The sequence below is a fragment of the Gopherus flavomarginatus genome, chromosome 8 (assembly GCF_025201925.1).
Source record: "Gopherus flavomarginatus isolate rGopFla2 chromosome 8, rGopFla2.mat.asm, whole genome shotgun sequence".
Lineage (NCBI taxonomy): Eukaryota > Metazoa > Chordata > Testudines > Testudinidae > Gopherus > Gopherus flavomarginatus.
Window position 1 is genome coordinate 114,568,331 of NC_066624.1, and position 19,135 is coordinate 114,587,465.

The following is a 19,135-nucleotide window of genomic DNA, read 5'->3' on the forward strand; positions in this document are numbered from 1 at the left end:
CACAAACAATGGGTCAGCCTGTTCTCCCTCCCCACAAACAATGGGTCGGCCTGCCCCTCCCCACAAACAATGGGTCGGCCTGCCCCCTCCACCTCTCCCCTCCTCCCTGCCCTGCAGTGCTGGAAAGGGCAGGGGGGCGAGGAATCCCTGGAGCTGCCCCCAGGGAGTTACTGCGTTTTAGCTCTGGCACAGGGACAGAGCTGGTACCTCAGACACTCACAGACGTTATGGCCTGAAGGGACCATCATGGTCTGGTCTGCACATCGCAGGCCACAGAACCGTGCCCACCTGCTGCTGTAATGGACCCCTCACCTCCGGCTGGGTGACTGAACTCCCCAAGTCATGGGTTAACGATTTCAAATCCGCCAGCTGTTCTAATAAGTTGGGCTCAGTTTACTCTACCTGAAGGGGGGCGTAGCCAGAGCTTGTGCCCAAAGCTGCCTCCTCCAGCTGGCACTCAGTCTAGTGCTGATCAAACGAAGCATTCTCTCTGCCGGTGCTGCTCAGCTCACTTCCTCTGTGGACGCAAGAGGAGGGTGAACACAAGACAAGGTGGACGCAGCAATTTATCCCCAAATCTGAACCATTTCATCCCTCCAGTCGAGGCCAACATCACCAGGGGACCTACCTCCCTTCTAAACAGCCTTCCCCCAACCCCTCCTTTTTGGGCTTGATCCCAAATAGCCCCTACCAGGGCTTTCCCGCTTCCATTCAATGGCATGTGTAGCCTATACGGGATCTTCACTATTTCCCCATCCCAAAATTCAGCCCAAATCCCGTAGTGGGTTTGTGACTTACTCCTAGAAAGCCACTGGGAGGAGCATCTTGCTGAGTAGATTGGCACAGATCTTCTCTGCTGTGGAATCTTGATAAAGACGTGGTTTCTTCTGCACTGTGACATCATTGCTTCAGGGATGATGTCACTCAGAGTATTATGATATCATCACCTGTATTATCTATAGTCTATCATCATCCAGGGGAACCAATCAAGGATTAAGGCCTCATTACGCTAAGCGCTGCACAGACATACAATAAAAGGTCAGCCACAATTGAGATACCAGTCTTGGTAATCAGACACAACAGGTAGATAAGCAAAACAAATAGGGAGGAGGGGTGAAGGGAAGATGAGGTGACAGTGAAAGGAGCAAGAAGTTATCCATGATACACAGCAGTTTCATCGCACCACTTGCCCACTCACTGGTAGCTGGTCATAGGCTGACAGCGGGGGAGAGTTTTAAGGAGGAGGAAATAGATCTGGGTTCACCTTAGGCCATCCCTCTCCACTAATAACTCATCCAAGCATGGTTTGATGCTACTCAGTGACATATGAACATCCAGAACTTTTCCAGATCATTGTGAGTGAAGAACACCCCAACAGAATGGAAATGCCTGATAATTAGCATAATAAACTGTGCTCTTAGCTGTACCAGTCCAGAATAGGATGTAAGAAATAAGCAAATGCTGCATTTGCTGCATTTCCTGGTTTGCTCCTGCGGTTACAGCTGCAGAAAGATTACTACCTCTTGTGATGCTATTCACATTTGCTTTGCAGGCCTGAGTTTGATCCGTAGAAAATGGAGTAGGAAGCCAGTTCTGGATGGCAAAAGGTAGTTATAGGAGGGTTGAAGTATAGACCATCACAGTCATCATTACAGGGTTAAACTCAAACCTTATTTGCCAGAGGTGTGGCTGTGGAAACCGCACATAGCCAGGCAGGATTTTATTGTTATTTACACGCTGACATAAGGTGCATGATGCCTTCCACACAGAAAGGAGACCAAAGGGCAAAGCTGGATTTCATTTACACCTATGTAAATCTGCAGTCACTGCATTAAAGGTAGTGTACACCAGGGTAGCACGTACTAGCATGAGGGCCCAATCATGCTCTTATTGAAGTCAGTGGGAACATCCCTATTGACTGAAATGGGAGTACAATTGGGTGCAAAGGGGCCACTTCTGCAACCCCCTTATTCACATAAGTAATCCCACGAGCACAGGTTTCCAGGATTGGGCCCTTTATCACGACTTCACAAGGAAGGTACTGAATATTGGGGGAAGAGAGAAGGGTTACAGCAATGCGAGTATATAGTGGCTTTGGTTATCAGTGTGCGTAGCTTATATTCTCTGAACGATACAAAAATAAGAAACCAAGTTAAATGGAAATTAAAAGAAGCAGTCACATGGGTGAACTGCCTGCAAATTGCATGGAGACTATTTAAAAACACCATATTAGAGACTCAAACTAAATGCATACCCCACAATTAAAAACAAACAAACAAACAGTAAGAAGACTGAAAGATGCAGCATAAAAGAGGCAGTTAAAGGCAAAAAAGCATCCTTTAAAAATTGGAAATCAAATCCTACCGAGGAAAATATAAGGAGCATAAATTCAGGCAAGTCAAGTGTAAAAGTGTAATAAAGCAGGCCAAGAAATGAAGAGCATCTATCTAAGGACACAAAAAGTAATAGCAAAATGTTTTTTAAGTACATCAGAAGCAGAAAGCCTGCCAAACAGTTAGCAGGGCTACTGGGTGAAAAAGGTGCTAAAGGAGCAATCCAGGAAGACAAAGCCGTTGCTGAGAAGCTAAATGAATTATTTGCATCAGTCTTCATTGCAGAGGATATGGGGGAGATTCCCACATCTGAGCCATTCTTTTCAGGTGACAAATCTGAGAAAGTGTCCCAGATTGAGATGTCAATAGAGGAGGTTTTGGAATGAATTGGTAAATTAAACAATAATACATCACCAGGACCAGATGGTATTCAGCCAAGAGTTCTAAAGAAACTAGGGTGACCAGACAGCAAATGTGAAAAATCGGGATGGGGGTGGGGGTAATATGAGCTTATATAAGAAAAAGATCAAAAAATCGGGACTGTCCCTATTGGAATACCTGGTCATCCTAAAAGGAACTCAAATATTAAATTGCAGAACAACTAACTGGTATGTAACCTATCATTTAAATCAGCCTCTGTACCAGATGACTGGAGGGTAGCTAATGTAATGCCTATTTTTAAAAAAGGTTCCAGAGGAGATCCTGACAATTAGAGGCCAGTAAGCTTAACTTCTGTACTGGGCATATTGGTTGAAACTTTAGTAAAAAACAGAATTATCAGACACATAGATAAACACAATATGCTGGGGAAAAGTCCACATGGCTTTTGTAAAGGGAAATCATGTCTCACCAATCTACTAGAATTCTTTGAGGGGGTCGATAAGTATGTGGACAAGGCTGATCCAGTGGATATAGTCTTGGACTTTCAGAAAGCCTTTGACAAAATCCCTCACCAAAGGCTCTTAAGCAAACTAAGCAGTCATGGGATAAGATGAAAGATCCTCTAATGCAGGGGTAGGCAACCTATGGCATGAGTGCCGAAGGCGGCACACGAGCTGATTTTCAGCGGCACTCACACTGCCCAGGTCCTGGCCACCGGTCCGGGGGGGCTCTGCATTTTAATTTAATTTTAAATGAAGCTTCTTAAACATTTTAAAAACCTTATTTACTTTACATACAACAATAGTTTAGTTATATATTATAGACTTATAGAAAGAGACCTTCTACAAACATTAAAATGTATTGCTGGCACGCAAAACCTTAAATTAGAGTGAATAAATGAAGACTTGGCACACCACTTCTGAAAGGTTGCTGACCCCTGCTCTAATGGATCAGTAACTGGTTAAAAGACAGAAAACAAAGGGTAGGAAGAAATGGTCAGTTTTCACCATGAAGAGAGGTTATTTACCCTTTCTCATGACACAAGAACCAGGGGTTACTCAATTAAATTAATAGGCAGCAGGTTTAAAACAAACAAAAGGAAGCACTTCATATAACACACAGTCAACTTGTGGAACTCATTGCCTGAGGATGTTATAAAGCCCAAAAGTATAAGTGGGTTCAAAAAAGAATTAGATAAGTTCATGGAGATGAGGTCCATCAAGGCTATTAGCCAAAATGGTCAGAGATGTGACTCCATGCTCTGAGTCTCCCTAAACCTCCAACTGCCAGAAGCTGGGACTGGATGACGGGATGGATCACTCAAAGTTACCCTGTTCTATTCATTCCCTGTGAATCTTCTGGAGATGGGACAAGAGCTATGTTATTAACTGTTGTTACAGGATTCTTTGCTGCATTAACTGTTGTGGTATGTGAAATTTTTCTAAAATCCCCAGCTCCTGAAGGCAAGTTATTAGGTGAGAATCTCAGCTTGCATTTTTTAAAGTAAGTTTCTAGCCCTGGGGATTGCAGCAAAAAGTTGAACACACATATCTGGACACCTGACCCAGAAAGGTGGGGTTGCGTGATTTACAATGGAAAGACAAAAAGGATAAAAGCCCAGAAAGCAAATCAAAACCACCCAACATTTCATAGTTTAAAAAAAATCTCAGTTTTAAATCCAGCCTTGTTCTGTTTGGGTATTTCCACTCTAGAATAAAAGGCTCAACACACAGCCATAGCTCGCTCAGATTAGCTAACTCAGGCTCAAAGGGTTATGGGCATAAAAATGTCTGTATAGACATTTGGGCGTGGGCTGGAGCCCGCGTTCTGGGACCCTCCTCCCTTGCAGGGTCCCAGAGCTTGGACTCAGGCCGATTACATAGAAATCTTAGAGCCCCGCAGCCTGAGCCAGCTGAGTAAACATACCCTTTGGGTGCTTGTGTTGGCAGTGCAGCATCCCTGGCTGACTCCAGCCATAAAGCTGGCTTGCTTCTCCCAGGAGGATCAGGTCCATGTATGGGTGCTCTGCAGTGGCATGGAGCCAGCCGAAGGGCTCTGATGCCACACACCCTTCCTGCTGCCAGGGAGTGCAGAAAGTGGGTATGGCTGGGGCATCCCTGCACTATGCAGAGCCTCAGCTGTGTTCTCAGACACTTGCGGCTATTGTGGTGTGACCTAATTTACAGCAGCCCCCAGGCTGCTCTGAATACAGCATAGGGCCTGGCTCTGCATAGTCCCTGCAGGACCTCATGCATGCTCTAAGTACAGGTGTTTTGGGATCTGGCCGATAGTCTAGCGCTTGGCATCTACTGCTCATGAAGACTCCATCTATGTATCAGAGAAAATTTTGTGGTTTCTGGTGCACCAGTTCCATAAATTGACTTCTTTTAAATAGAGATGAAGATTTAGGCTAAAGGAATTTCTAGCCTGTGAATGAAAGACCTGGGGATTCCAAGATGTAAAGCAAGTGCAGCTTGTCCCTTAAGAATCTGCAGCTTGCTTGCATCATCAGCCAGGAAACAAGGTGGATCAAAATTCTTTCATCTCTGTTTAAAAGAAGTCAATTTATGGAACTGGTGCACCAGAAACCACAAAATTTTCTCTGATACATACCTACCAGGCATTGACATTCCTGATCTGTCACAGGAAGAGAGAGATGTGAATAAATACTTTTATCCATTGCCTTGCCATATTTGTAACCGTTGGAATAAATAATGAATCATGAGGAAAAGAAATCAGAGACTACTTCACAGCAACTATCGTGGTGTGGAGGAAGGAAGAGAAATTTCCAGAGAGTGACAGGCCAAACAAAGCCCTGGATTCAAACACCTCATTGAGCGCTGAGAAAATTCACATCCAGACAATGTGTTTCAGATGTGCATCTAATTCCAACATTCCAAATATTTATATTTGCACCACTTATAGGCCTTGGGTGGCAGGCCAGTCCTCGCCCACAGACACCCTGCCAACCTGAAACATATTCTCACCAGTAACTGCACACCGCACCATGGTAACTCTAGCTCAGGAACCAACCCATGCAACAAACCTCGATGCCAACTCTGCCCACATATCTACACCAGCGACACCATCACAGGACCTAACCAGATCAGCCATACCATCACCGGTTCATTCACCTGCACGTCCACCAATGTAATATATGCCATCATATGCCAGCAATGCCCGTCTGCTATGTACATTGGCCAAACTGGACAGTCGCTACGGAAAAGGATAAACGGACACAAATCAGATAGCAGGAATGGCAATATACAAAAACTTGTAGGAGAACACTTCAACCTCCCTGGCCACACTATTGCAGACCTTAAGGTGGCCATCCTGCAGCAAAAAAACTTCAGGACCAGACTTCAAAGAGAAACTGTTGAGCTTCAGTTCATCTGCAAATTTGACACCATCAGCTCAGGATTGAACAAAGACTGTGAATGGCTTGCCAACTACAAAACCAGTTTCTCCTCCCTTGGTTTTCACACCTCAACTGCTAGAACAGGGCCACATCCTCCCTGATTGAACTAACCTCATTATCTCTAGCTTGGCTGCATATATATACCTGCCCCTGGAAATTTCCACTACATGCATCTGACAAAGTGGGTATTCACCCACGAAAACTCATGCTCCAAAATGTCTGTTAGTCTATAAGGTGCCACAGGATTCTTTGCTGCTTTAGCAGTTCAGAGTACAAGGTTTGAAGCTAGCATGATCTGGGATAATCACATCTCCATCAGTCTTTGCATTCTGCTCTCGACACCAGTGCAACCCTGGAGTAACTGCATTGACTTACACAAGAGTCTCTTGAGATGTACATGGCAGAACAGATCTGAATCTGAGTCCAATATCACTATCACGCTGGGCTCCATGATGTATAATTAAGCTTTGGTTTAAAGTCACATGAAGTGGATTAACTTCATTTTGATCTTATCTACTCTTTTCAGAAGAATCATTTGTATAAAAAGTTTTAAAGTGTGACTTCAGTTGGGCTATTTATGGGCTTACAATTAACCAGGCACTTAAGGGCATCCAGAGTGGTAAGCTTGTTGCAAGACCAAGCCTGTAGTCCATTCCCTGCCAATGAAGGATTGCCAATGGAATCCTGAATGCTTTGTCCAGTTGAGTTTTAACTGTCCCAAGCAGTGCAGTGAGGTTTCCAACAGGTCCCTTGGGAGACCACTGCACAGCCAGATACCACACATTTTACTGAGTTTTCCCTCAGATTCACTGAAAGTGGGATTTTTGTTTTTTGGTTTGGGTTTAATTCCATCCTTCCCCTACCCCCTTGGTTCCCCCGTTCTCCTTCCCAGGATTGTTTTGCTCCCTTCACCTACAGAGAGATGTTTCTTACAACTCTCCCATCACCATCATTTGGACATTTTGTTCTTTTAACCTTTCCTTACAAGTCAATCTCTCTCTACTTGTGGCTCTTCTCTGATTTCCCTCCAATTTGGCAGCATCAGCCAATGATGAAGTCTGATGTATACTGTAGGCACTTTTCTCTATTTTAAATAAACAGCAGCTCTATTTAATGGACAAAATGTATCATTAATTATCTGTGTTATCACAGAATCTCGGAGCTCTCAGTCCTGGAGCAGGACTCCATTGTGCTAGGCATGGTGCAAACACAGAACAAAGAAGATCCTTGCTGCAAAGGACGTGCAATCTAACTATAAGACAAGAGACAGCAGATGGATACAGACAGATGGGGGAGTCCAAGGACCCAAGGAAATACAGATCAGTATGATGGGCTATGGTCACCGCTGTCAAGTTTTTTGTGGCCATCACAGCAAAGGAGAGTTTTGAGAAGGGATTTGGAGGAGGGTGAGATAGCTTTGTGGCTGTTTATGAGGAGATCCTCTCAGGCATGAGGAGCAGCATGGAAAAAAGCATGAAGGTGCCTGTTTGAAAATTAAACAGATGGTCAACAGTGGCTGACTTCATGGGCTGATGGGAGTTAGGAGCTGACACATGGATAGTGAGTGAGAGATGATCGGTAAGGTGGGGACAGGCTGTGACGGCAAAGACGAGCAGCCTGTGTCTGATGTGAGAGAGCAGAGAAAGCCAGCAGATGAATGCAATAGGTGATGTATGTACTTCTGGAGGTGAGAGAGACGGTGTGGAAGCTGCTCTAATGGGTGAGAGCACAGACTATATGGCCATCAGGAGAAAGGCCTTTGAAATTACACTGCTGTGGCCTTCTAGAGTCAAGAGAGTCAGGATCCCTCCATGATGGCCAGGAGTAAATGCCAGAGTGGTCCGTATTCCAGCCAGAGCTGCCCTGCTCCTGGAGCTGTGGATGTGCACGGAGGGAAGAGCAGACCCTTGAGATGGAATGGGGAGAAGGGACCTGTAATAACCTTAATCCCAGATTTGGACCTTAGCGTCCAAAATATGGAGGTTAGCATGAAAACCTCCAAGCTTAGTTACCAGCTTGGACCTGGTACCTGCTGCCACCACCCAAAAAATTAGAGTGTTTTGGGGCACTCTGGTCCCCCTGAAAAACCTTCCCTGGGACCCCAAGACCCAAATCCCTTGAGTCTCACAACAAAGGGAAATAATCCTTTTTCCCTTCCCCCCTCCAGGTGCTCCTGAAGAGATACACAGACACAAGCTCTGTGAAACTACACAGAGGGACTCCCCCTCTCTGTTTCCAATCCTGGAAACAAATAGTACTTTCCTATTCCCCCAGAGGGAATGCAAAGTCAGGCTAGCAATCCAACACACAGATCTCCCCTTGATTTCTTCCTCCCACCAATTCCCTGGTGAGTACAGACTCAATTTCCCTGAAGTAAAGAAAACTCCAACAGGTCTTAAAAGAAAGCTTTATATAAAAAGAAAGAAAAATACATACAAATGTTCTCTTTGTATTAAGATGGTACAACACAGGGTCAATTGCTTAAAAGAATATTGAATAAACAGCCTTATTCAAAAAGAATACAAATCAAAGCACTCCAGCACTTATATTCCTGCAAATACCAAAGAAAAGAAACCATATAACTTACTATCTGATCTCTTTGTCCTTACACTTAGAAACAGAAGATTAGAAAGTAGAACTACTTCTCCAAAGCTTAGAGAAAGCAGGCAGGCAGAAAACAAAAGACAAAAGACTTAGACACTCAATTCCCTCCACCCAAAGTTGAAAAAATCCGGTTTCCTGATTGGTCCTCTGGTCAGGTGCTTCAGGTGAAAGAGACATTAACCCTTAGCTATCTGTTTATGACACGCCCCCCAAATTGCAGACAGTGGGGAAGCTCACTGGCGGCGATTTCCTTCTAGAACTTGAAAATAAACAGATTAATACAACACATAGACCTTTAAATATACTCCTAAGTATATAACTAACAGACTTCTACATTTTAAGAACACTTATTAACTACTGAATTCTGGGAAACTCTCACGGGAGAGTGCATCAGCTACTTTGTTAGAAGCTCCTGTGATGTGCTGAATTTTAAAATCAAAATCTTGGAGAGCTAAACTCCAACGAAGAAGTTTTTTGTTGTTCCCCTTGGCAGTATGAAGCCACTTTAGTGCAGCATGGTCAGTTTGTAGTTGGAACCGCCGTCCCCAAACATATGGGCGTAGCTTTTCCAGGGCGTACACAATGGCATAGCATTCCTTTTCACTGACTGACCAGTGACTTTCCCTCTCAGACAGTTTCTTGCTGAGAAACACGACAGGATGGAAGTTGTGATCTGTTGCTTCCTGCATGAGCACCGCTCCTATACCACGCTCAGATGCATCTGTGGTTACTAGGAATGGCTTGTCATAATCCGGGGCCCTGAGCACAGGGTCCGACATGAGCATCGCCTTAAGCTGGGTAAAGGCCTTTTGACACTCATCAGTCCACTTAACTGCATTTGGCTGGGTCTTTTTGGTCAGGTCAGTCAATGGGGCAGCGATTTGGCTGTAGTGTGATACAAATCGCCTGTAGTATCCGGCCAAGCCTAAGAAGGATTGGACCTGCTTCTTTGACTTTGGGACAGGCCACTTTTGGATAGCATCCACCTTGGCCTGTAGGGGGTTTATGGTTCCTCGACTCACCTGGTGCCCCAGGTAAGTCACTCTGTTTTGGCCTATTTGACACTTTTTGGCCTTAACAGTTAGTCCGGCCTGCCTGATGCGCTCAAAGACCTTTTTCAGGTGTAGTAGGTGTTCGGGCCAGGAGTCTGAAAAAATGGCCACATCATCGAGGTAGGCAACTGCAAATTCTCCCAGTCCAGCTAGTAGACCATCTACCAGCCTCTGGAAGGTGGCGGGTGCATTTCGAAGGCCGAAAGGAAGGACATTGAATTCATACACCCCCGCATGGGTGACGAATGCTGACCTCTCCTTGGCAGGTTCATCTAGCGGTACTTGCCAGTACCCCTTGGTTAAGTCTATTGTAGAGATGAACTGGGCATGTCCCAACTTCTCCAATAGCTCATCGGTACGTGGCATTGGATAGTTGTCCGGACGAGTTACAGCATTTAGCTTACGGTAGTCCACGCAAAAGCGTATTTCCCCATCTGGTTTGGGTACCAGAACCACTGGAGATGCCCATGCACTAGTAGATGAGCGGATTATACCCATCTGTAGCATGTTCTGGATCTCCCGTTCTATAGCAGCTTGGGCATGAGGAGACACTCGATAGGGTGGGGTTCTGATTGGGTGAGCATTACCTGTATTAATGGAGTGGTATGCCCGTTCAGTCCGTCCTGGGGTGGCTGAGAACAATGGGGCGAAGCTAGTGCACAGCTCCTTGATTTGTTGCCGCTGCAGACGTTCCAGGGTGGTTGAGAGGTTCACCTCTTCCACGCCACCGTCTTTTTTCCCGTCGTAGTAGACACCGTCAGGCCACTCAGCATCATCTCCCTGGACTGTAAACTGACAAACCTGTAAGTCTCTGGAATAGAAAGGCTTGAGAGAATTAACATGGTATACTTTAGGCTTTAGTGAGGAATTGGGAAATGCTATGAGGTAGTTTACAGCTCCCAGGCGCTCTTGGACCGTGAATGGCCCTTCCCATGATGCTTCCATCTTATGGGCCTGTTGCGCCTTCAAGACCATAACCTGGTCTCCTACCTTGAAGGACCGATCTCTGGCATGTCTGTTATACCAGGCCTTTTGCTCTTCTTGAGCATCCTTTAGGTTCTCTTTAGCAAGGGCTAAAGAGTGTCGGAGGGTGCTTTGTAGGTTGCTTACAAAGTCCAGAATGTTAGTTCCTGGAGAAGGCGTAAACCCCTCCCATTGCTGCTTCACCAACTGTAATGGCCCCTTAACCTCGTGACCATACACAAGTTGAAATGGTGAAAACCCTAAACTGGGATGTGGTACAGCCCTGTAGGCAAACAGCAACTGCTGCAACACTGAAGGCTGTCATCCGCTTCCTGCTTAGTCTGGAACTGTTCCCTTGAGGCTGGGGTCACCAGTTTTTCCTCAGACTGTGGACTTGGGCTTGGTCCCTCTGGAAGCAATGTAGGTGATGGGGTTGTTTCCGTTGCTGATGAACCGCTCTCCGCTGGTGCACCTGAGGGTATTTCAGGCTCTGGCTGAGCCTTTTGGGTATGGCTGTCTGTTGCTTCTGCCAGTTGTGGCTCGCTGGCGCCCACTGGCGTTGAGTTTGAAGATGGGGTTGCAATCGCTGGTGCTGGTTGCTGTTCCAGTTCCGGGCCTGGGACTGGAGGTGCTGTGGCTGTTTCAGTGGTTGGCATGGAATCCGGGTCCACTACCTCTGTCTGGGTCTCTGGTAACACAGACGGGGCCTCTGTGGACGGCTCAGGAACAGGAATGGGTCTGGAAGCTTGCCTGGTTTGGCTACATGTAACCATTCCCACTCTCTTGGCCCGCCTCACCTGGTTGGCCAAGTCTTCCCCCAGTAGCATGGGGATAGGATAATTGTTATAGACTGCAAAAGTCCACATTCCTGACCAGCCTTTGTACTGGACAGGCAGTTGAGCTGTAGGCAAGTCTACAGCTTGTGACATGAAGGGGTAAATTGTAACTTTGGCCTTTGGGTTGATGAATTTGGGGTCAACGAAGGATTGGTGGATAGCTGACACTTGTGCCCCCGTGTCTCTCCACGCAGTAACCTTTTTTCCGCCCACTCTCAAATTTTCCCTTCGCTCCAAGGGTATTTGAGAGGCATCCGGGCCTGGGGATCTTTGGTGTGATGGTGGTGTAATGAATTGCACTCGCATGGTGTTCTTGGGACACTTGGCCTTGATATGTCCCAGTTCATTACACTTAAAGCATCTTCCATCTGATGGGTCACTGGGCCGAGGTGAGTTACTGGAGACTGGTGAGGTTGAAGGGTAGGGTATTTGTGGCTTTACTTGGGTGGTATGTGGGGTCTTTGGCTGTCCTCGGTTGTAGGGTTTATGGTCTGTGTGCCCCCTGGGGTAATCGTTCCCCTTGACAGTAGCTTTCTTGCTTTCTGCCAGTTCCATCCATTTGGCTCCAATCTCCCCCGCCTCAGCGATATCTTTGGGATTTCCATCTTGTATGTACCGTGTGATGTCTTCAGGAACACCATCCAAGAACTGCTCCATTTGTATGAGGAGGTTTAGTTTTTCCAAGGTTTGAATGTTGTTTTCTGTTATCCAGGCCTCATAGTTTTTTGCAATGTAGTAGGCGTGTTTGGGAAATGACACCTCGGGTTTTCACTTTTGGGTTCTGAAGCGCCGACGGGCATGATCTGGGGTTATCCCCATTCGGTATCTGGCCTTGGTTTGAAAAAGTTTATAGTCATTCATTTGCAGCTTAGGCATTTCAGCTGCCACCTCTGCTAAAGGTCCACTGAGCTGTGACCTCAATTCTACCATGTACTGGTCTTCGGGGATGTTGTACCCAAGACAGGCTCTTTCAAAATTTTTCAAGAAGGCCTCGGTGTCATCACCTGCCTTGTAGGTGGGAAATTTCCTGTGCTGTGGAGCAATATTTGGCGCCGGGTTGTTAGGGTTGGCTGGCACAGGCAGCCCAGCTTTTGCCAACTCCAGTTCATGTTTTCTCTGTTTTTCCTTCTCTTCATTCTCTTTTTGTTGTTTTTCCAGTTTTCGGTGGTGGGCCGCCTCCTCTTCTTCTTGCTTCCTTCTGTGGGCCAACTCTTCTTCTGCTTGTTTCCTTCGGTAGGCCACCTCTTCTTCTTCTAGTTTTCTTTTGTGTGCTGCCTCCTTGGCTGCCTCTTTGGCTGCCTGTTCTCTTTGGTAGGCTGCCTCTTTGATCTGTTCTTCTCTTTCTTTCATCTCCATCTCTTTTTGTTTTATTTCCAGTTGTCGCCTGTGTTCAGCTTCTTTGATTTGTTCTTTGGCGTCAATTTTTGCCTTAGAAGTCATGGTTCCTGTTTTTTTGTGTTGGGGTGCCCTCCGGTGTTTATTTTCTGAACTGCAGGCTCTGTTTCCTCCTGGAGTCTGCCTAGCAACAGTGCTTTTTTTCTTTTCTCTCTCTAGCTAATGTTCAATGAAGGGAAACCAGAAAAACCACTTTATTTGCATGCATATAAGTGCTGGTACTTGCCTCCTAATGGGAGGGCTATTGCATGACAAAAGACCCTCACAGTCTCTTAATGGCTTCTCGCTTAACATGCAAGCCACAAACTGCCAGAGAGAGCAGAAAAAAAAATTCTCTCTGGTTCCCTTTTAAAACCAACTGTTTCTCTCTGCTAAAAAGCCCTTAGCAGAGAAAAGAAAAATATAATATTCCTACTGGCTTCTGGATTCTGTCTATATCCCACCTACTGCCACCATGTAATAACTTTAATCCCAGATTTGGACCTTAGCGTCCAAAATATGGGGGTTAGCATGAAAACCTCCAAGCTTAGTTACCAGCTTGGACCTGGTACCTGCTGCCACCACCCAAAAAATTAGAGTGTTTTGGGGCACTCTGGTCCCCCTGAAAAACCTTCCCTGGGACCCCAAGACCCAAATCCCTTGAGTCTCACAACAAAGGGAAATAATCCTTTTTCCCTTCCCCCCTCCAGGTGCTCCTGAAGAGATACACAGACACAAGCTCTGTGAAACTACACAGAGGGACTCCCCCTCTCTGTTTCCAATCCTGGAAACAAATAGTACTTTCCTATTCCCCCAGAGGGAATGCAAAGTCAGGCTAGCAATCCAACACACAGATCTCCCCTTGATTTCTTCCTCCCACCAATTCCCTGGTGAGTACAGACTCAATTTCCCTAAAGTAAAAAAAACTCCAACAGGTCTTAAAAGAAAGCTTTATATAAAAAGAAAGAAAAATACATACAAATGTTCTCTTTGTATTAAAATGGTACAACACAGGGTCAATTGCTTAAAAGAATATTAAATAAACAGCCTTATTCAAAAAGAATACAAATCAAAGCACTCCAGCACTTATATTCCTGCAAATACCAAAGAAAAGAAACCATATAACTTACTATCTGATCTCTTTGTCCTTACACTTAAAAACAGAAAATTAGAAAGTAGAACTACTTCTCCAAAGCTTAGAGAAAGCAGGCAGGCAGAAAACAAAAAACAAAAGACTTAGACACTCAATTCCCTCCACCCAAAGTTGAAAAAATCCGGTTTCCTGATTGGTCCTCTGGTCAGGTGCTTCAGGTGAAAGAGACATTAACCCTTAGCTATCTGTTTATGACAGGACCCAAGGGAGGATGTGGCTGAAAGAAAAGGGAGACAGGAAGAAAAGTAAGTTAATTCTTCTGGACTCAAAGCATCCACTCCAGGAGTTAATCAGCAATAACGAGCCTGCTTTCAATTCCCACCTACCTCAACCGAGTTTACGGCCCTGTGTAGATAAATCCAAAAATATGTTCAGGGACCGCATTGGGGCCTCTGCTTTAAATCACTGGTGTAAGGGAAGGGGCAGGATGAACCAGGGGTCTGTGCAGCCCAGGTGAGCAGAACATGTAATCACAGGCACAGGCTGGCTCAACCATGGGTAGGACCTGTCCCTGTACCAGAGATACCTGCTGCTCCCTGCATACCCAATGGGGCCAGGTTTTTACAGCTGTTGTGCAGGATGTTCAGACAATGAGTCCAGCTCCCTGGCAGCTCAGCTGTTCCTCCCCTCCTCTCCTGGACAGCACTGCAGCGTGTGGCTGTGAACAGAGAGGCCCGAGCACTTAATTTCAATCCTGCTTAACTTGCACAGAAGGGACGGTGCCAATATCTACAGCCTCAGAGTTGATGTTCATTTTGGCACCTTGGTTGACTGAGTTTCTGGCGCATGCTGTACCTGCCATATCAAATATTTATGAACAGGAATATGCAGCGAGCTCGGTATGTTAAACTGCTGAGACAACAAACACAGCAACATCAGAGAGCTGTCCCTTGGGGACCCTGCAGTAAGCAAGCTTTGACAACAGACATAAATGCACGTGCTAATCTCCATGAGGGGAATGGGTCTCCACCCTGGTGCTGGAGGAGGGAGAGTATGCCAGGGGTGTCACGGGTTAGATGGTCTTTGAGCATCCTGCTTTGGTGCCCCATAGTGCTAAGAGCAGGCAACTCCCAAGCGTCTTTCCCACACATGCTAGCGAGCCAAGGCCCATGATGTTATAACTCAAAACACGTTCATCATGAGGTATCCCGAGAATCTCAGAAGTTACATGGGGTATGTTACCATGTCTGTCAAAGACGTATGAGTCAGTAGGCGGTACTAGGCACTCAGATGGGTAACATCATTTAGCTAGAACAATAAGAGATTCAGCCACTGTTTGACTGTAGCGCACGAATGATGCCATTTATTGAGACCTCAGTTTCAATCTTAGCTGAGCCCTCTAGACTGAGGAACAAAGCAGCACTTCCTACTATTTTGGCACCACTATGTTTTGTTTGCTTGCACAGATATAACCCAAGAACAATTCAGAGAGGCAGACAAAAAACAGGGAACTACATTGATAGGTTATATTCTGAGCTTCTAACAGGAAGTTCATCACAGCTGACAATAAGCATTTCTCCATGTTCTAATGCCCACATGTTAAAATAAGTGTAAGACATAGCACTGTCCGTAACATCACCATCCGGTGACTCCCAATAACCTTACATAATTTACATTCAGTATTGTACAATCACCATTGTCCTAATTCTCACTGAAAAAACGAAACTACACTACAAGACTATGGAGAAGGGGCAACCACAGCTGCTGTCTGTCTGCTGCCTCTCTCAGTACTTTGATGCTAGTTTCTAGAAATAGAAACCATGTCATCAGCCTGCCACAAGCCACTTTCTTTGCAGTTCCAGACACCTAGAAGAGCCTCCTGCGCTCATGATCTTTGTTCACATCTCTTCTGAACACATCTTTTCTCCCCTGTGCATTTTGATTCCTCCTGTCCTTTGGTGTGACTTGTTATTTCACTTTGGGAAGTCCTGGAGTTATGGCTGGAATCACAGCTGCTCTGGGGTTTGGAATTTTGTTTTGTGGTTGAGTCAGACAAAACCTGAGGCTATTAACAGTGCATCAGGCCGTCCAGACAGATGTACCCAGCTCCCTGTTAAAGATTCTAGGAGGCCTTTCCTGCACTGAGCAGAACTAGAGTGATCCCTAGGAGGAAATCTAAACACAATGAGTCCCATCACATTCCCCAAGATCTGTGGACAAATCCCCCTTCTTCTGAGCAGAAGGGCTCTCCACAGGGCAGCATTTCTGAGGGGGGCAGGGGATGTGCATTAGTCCTCTCTCTAGAGCTCTACATGGACTACCTGGAAAAGTTAATCTAGTTCCATGGGCCCTTGTGCACTGGGCAGCTAAGATGGACCATGGGGAATCTCTGGCAGCCCAGCTCCTTCAGGGCTGCACTACCCTGGGCCTGGTGGGACTCCCCAGCCAGATGGGAGGCAAGAGGCCTCTACATAGCTAGCCCTGTGTTTTCCTGCAGCCTAGGAGATCTGTAAGGTTTGGGGTCAGAAGCTCCCAGCAGCAGGGTTTGGCAGGAACTCTGCGAGGAAACCTCAAGGAATTTTCCTTCACCTGGTCCCCTCGGGCTCTGTGTGTATCTGTGTTACTGCTAGATAGAGAAACCAGGGCCCATCCCTGCAGCCCTTGCTCCAATGAGGAGTCAGGCCCTAAAGCAGCACAGATGCTCTGTGGAGAGGGTAAGAAACAATGTTTCCTCCCAAGGGCCCCATCCTGCTCCCAGCAGTAGGTTCGTTCGTTGCTGGAGGGCAGAATTGGCCTCCACGTATGGTGCTGTAGCTGCAGCGGAAAGTGCCTTTGATGTATGCTAGACGAGGAGTGTTATACAGCACAGAAACATGGTCAGGCTCAGACTGACACAGGGCGCCTTAAACATTAGAGTGTGTGCATGGGGCAAAGCTCGGCGCCACCACAAACGGGCACAGCTGCCCACCGTGACGTTTCAATGTGGTCCGCTAGCTGAACTAACCCATTTTGAAATGATGATGAGTTACATAATTTTAAAAAAATACTCATCCTGACAAACTAAGAAAAGACAAGAGCTGCCAGACCGACAACAGGAGTGGATTGGTCACTGTGCCCTCGGGCTACAGCAACCCATAGGAAAAATGTGCTCTGCTAACAGAGCGTGATCAGAGACTGCCATGATGTGACGTGTGTGTGTGTGGGGAAATCAGGATGCACAAGCTAATGAGTATCAGCAAATGCTCCACCACAACGAGGAACCACTTCTCGAAGTGAAACAGTATTTTTCCTGTACAACAGTTGAGGGAGTGCATTTCGGAAATGATAAATACCACAACAACTCAGAAGTATCCAGCATCCAGCTGAAAACAGCAGGGGAGTGCAGAGAGCCAGCAACTACACAACTGGAATTTGGCCAAGACACTTGACCAACTCACCTCTGCTTGCAAGATGTTTCATGGGCTCTAATAACCACAGGTTACCATGACCTCAGTTTTCTGCCTCATCCAAAAGAAACTTAGTTTCTCTGACCCATTTCAGGGATTTTTGCCCTCTGGCTGCAAGAGGTTTCTGCGCAAGTCACTTTTTTCTCACTCACTCTGATTAAAAATTGGGAAAGAACATAGATAAATTGCAGCTGTGTAAATAGCTTTCAAATTTCCTTAACAAACCAACATGGATTAAAAAAACATTGCAGCCTAACAGGAAAGTAACTGATTTATTTGCAGAACAGGGCTAGTCTAACTAAACTGCTCTGGCTTAGGAGCTAACGAAAGGCCAGCCAGCTCTACCCACCTGCTTTAAACTCTCATTTCTCTGCAGTTGGTTAAGTATTTTCTTATCTGGTATGAAAAGCTTCACGGTGCAAATATTCACAAGTGCCTGTATCTTTACAGTTGCAGTGATTCAAGCTGGTTAGGAATAAATTCTCTTTTATACTGTGTTTGCATTTAGTAACCAGAGACTAAAACAAATGGCCAGCTGCTGTAATTGCTTCATTTTCCATTAACCTTCAACAGACTGTCTATATCCAGTGAGCTTCCATGTTTGCATCTGCAGGGGTCTCTTTAGTGCAGGGGTTCTCAACCTTTCCAGAGCCTCATTAGTCTTGTGTACTCACAAGTTTCACCTCACTTAAAAACTTACAAAATCAGACATAGCAAGTGTCACAGCATGCTATTACTGAAAAATTGCTCTTTTTCTCATTTTTACCATATAATTATAAAATGAATCAATTGGAATATAAATATTGTACTTACATTTCAGTGTGTAGAGCAGTATAAACAAGTCATTGCCTGTATGAAGTTTTAGTTTGTACTGACTTCGCTAGTGCTTTTTATGTGGCCTGTTGTAAAACAAGGTAAATACTTAGATGAGTTGATGTACTCCTGGGAAGACCTCTGATTACCCCCAGGGGTACAAGTGCCCCTGGCTGAGAACCACTTCTTTAGTGTCTTTATGTTACCTATAGCTGATCATATAACAGCCACTACTGTTCTCATGCTACTGCTGTTACAACTCTCTGTTTTCCCATTATTTTTCTGTCCTGCTTTCCTCTCTGTGCAGTTCTCCAGATCTGACCCTTCTATTCGTATTTCACTTTTTCATTACAAAGTGAGTGTAAATTGCAAAACTCCTTTTAATTCCAAGAAGTAGCATTAGGGATTCAGATCAGAAACATACCAGGCCCTGTGCTACTCAGATACCTAGCAGAGGCATAAGGAGCAGATTCAATAAGAACTACAAGGAGTTTTTGGCTTCCACAGCTTGGTGACTGGCTCCAGTTGGCGACAAAGGAGAACAAGTCACCTTCTGGTGAACTCTAAAAATTAAAGGTGTGGAGCCAGATTTTCAAAGTGCAGCACATCCGACAGCGAGCACACCTTTGCACACGCCTAGTCACTTATGGAAGTGCCCAGTAAACCCACCCAGATCTGGTGTTTGCATGGGTACAGGACCAATTATGTGTTCGAGTGCACTAAAAGAGCAAACTGGGAGCACACAATGGGATATTTGTACATGTAAGTTAACACAATGGCACGTGGCTAGCTCTGGAACTGGCCTAGTGTAGGATCTCTCCC

At 45.7% G+C, this 19,135-nt stretch overlaps 1 protein-coding gene across 5 annotated transcripts in view; it reads right to left on the bottom strand.

The window, feature by feature from the left end:
• Positions 1–19,135, bottom strand: part of LOC127056288 (very long-chain specific acyl-CoA dehydrogenase, mitochondrial-like) — a 215,433-nt gene that overhangs the window by 45,772 nt on the left and 150,526 nt on the right. The window contains exons 2-4 of one of the 5 annotated variants that reach the window (XM_050963920.1): positions 18,314–18,399; positions 17,492–17,653; positions 403–517 (exon numbers count right to left, since the gene is read on the bottom strand). In XM_050963920.1, the coding sequence (XP_050819877.1) occupies positions 403–485 (83 nt within the window). In that variant the 5' untranslated portion in view covers positions 486–517; positions 17,492–17,653; positions 18,314–18,399. Of the gene's footprint in view, positions 1–402; positions 4,291–17,491; positions 17,654–18,313; positions 18,400–19,135 lie in introns of those variants that run through there. The other 4 variants (XM_050963916.1, XM_050963917.1, XM_050963918.1 and 1 more) reach the window with 4 other exon arrangements.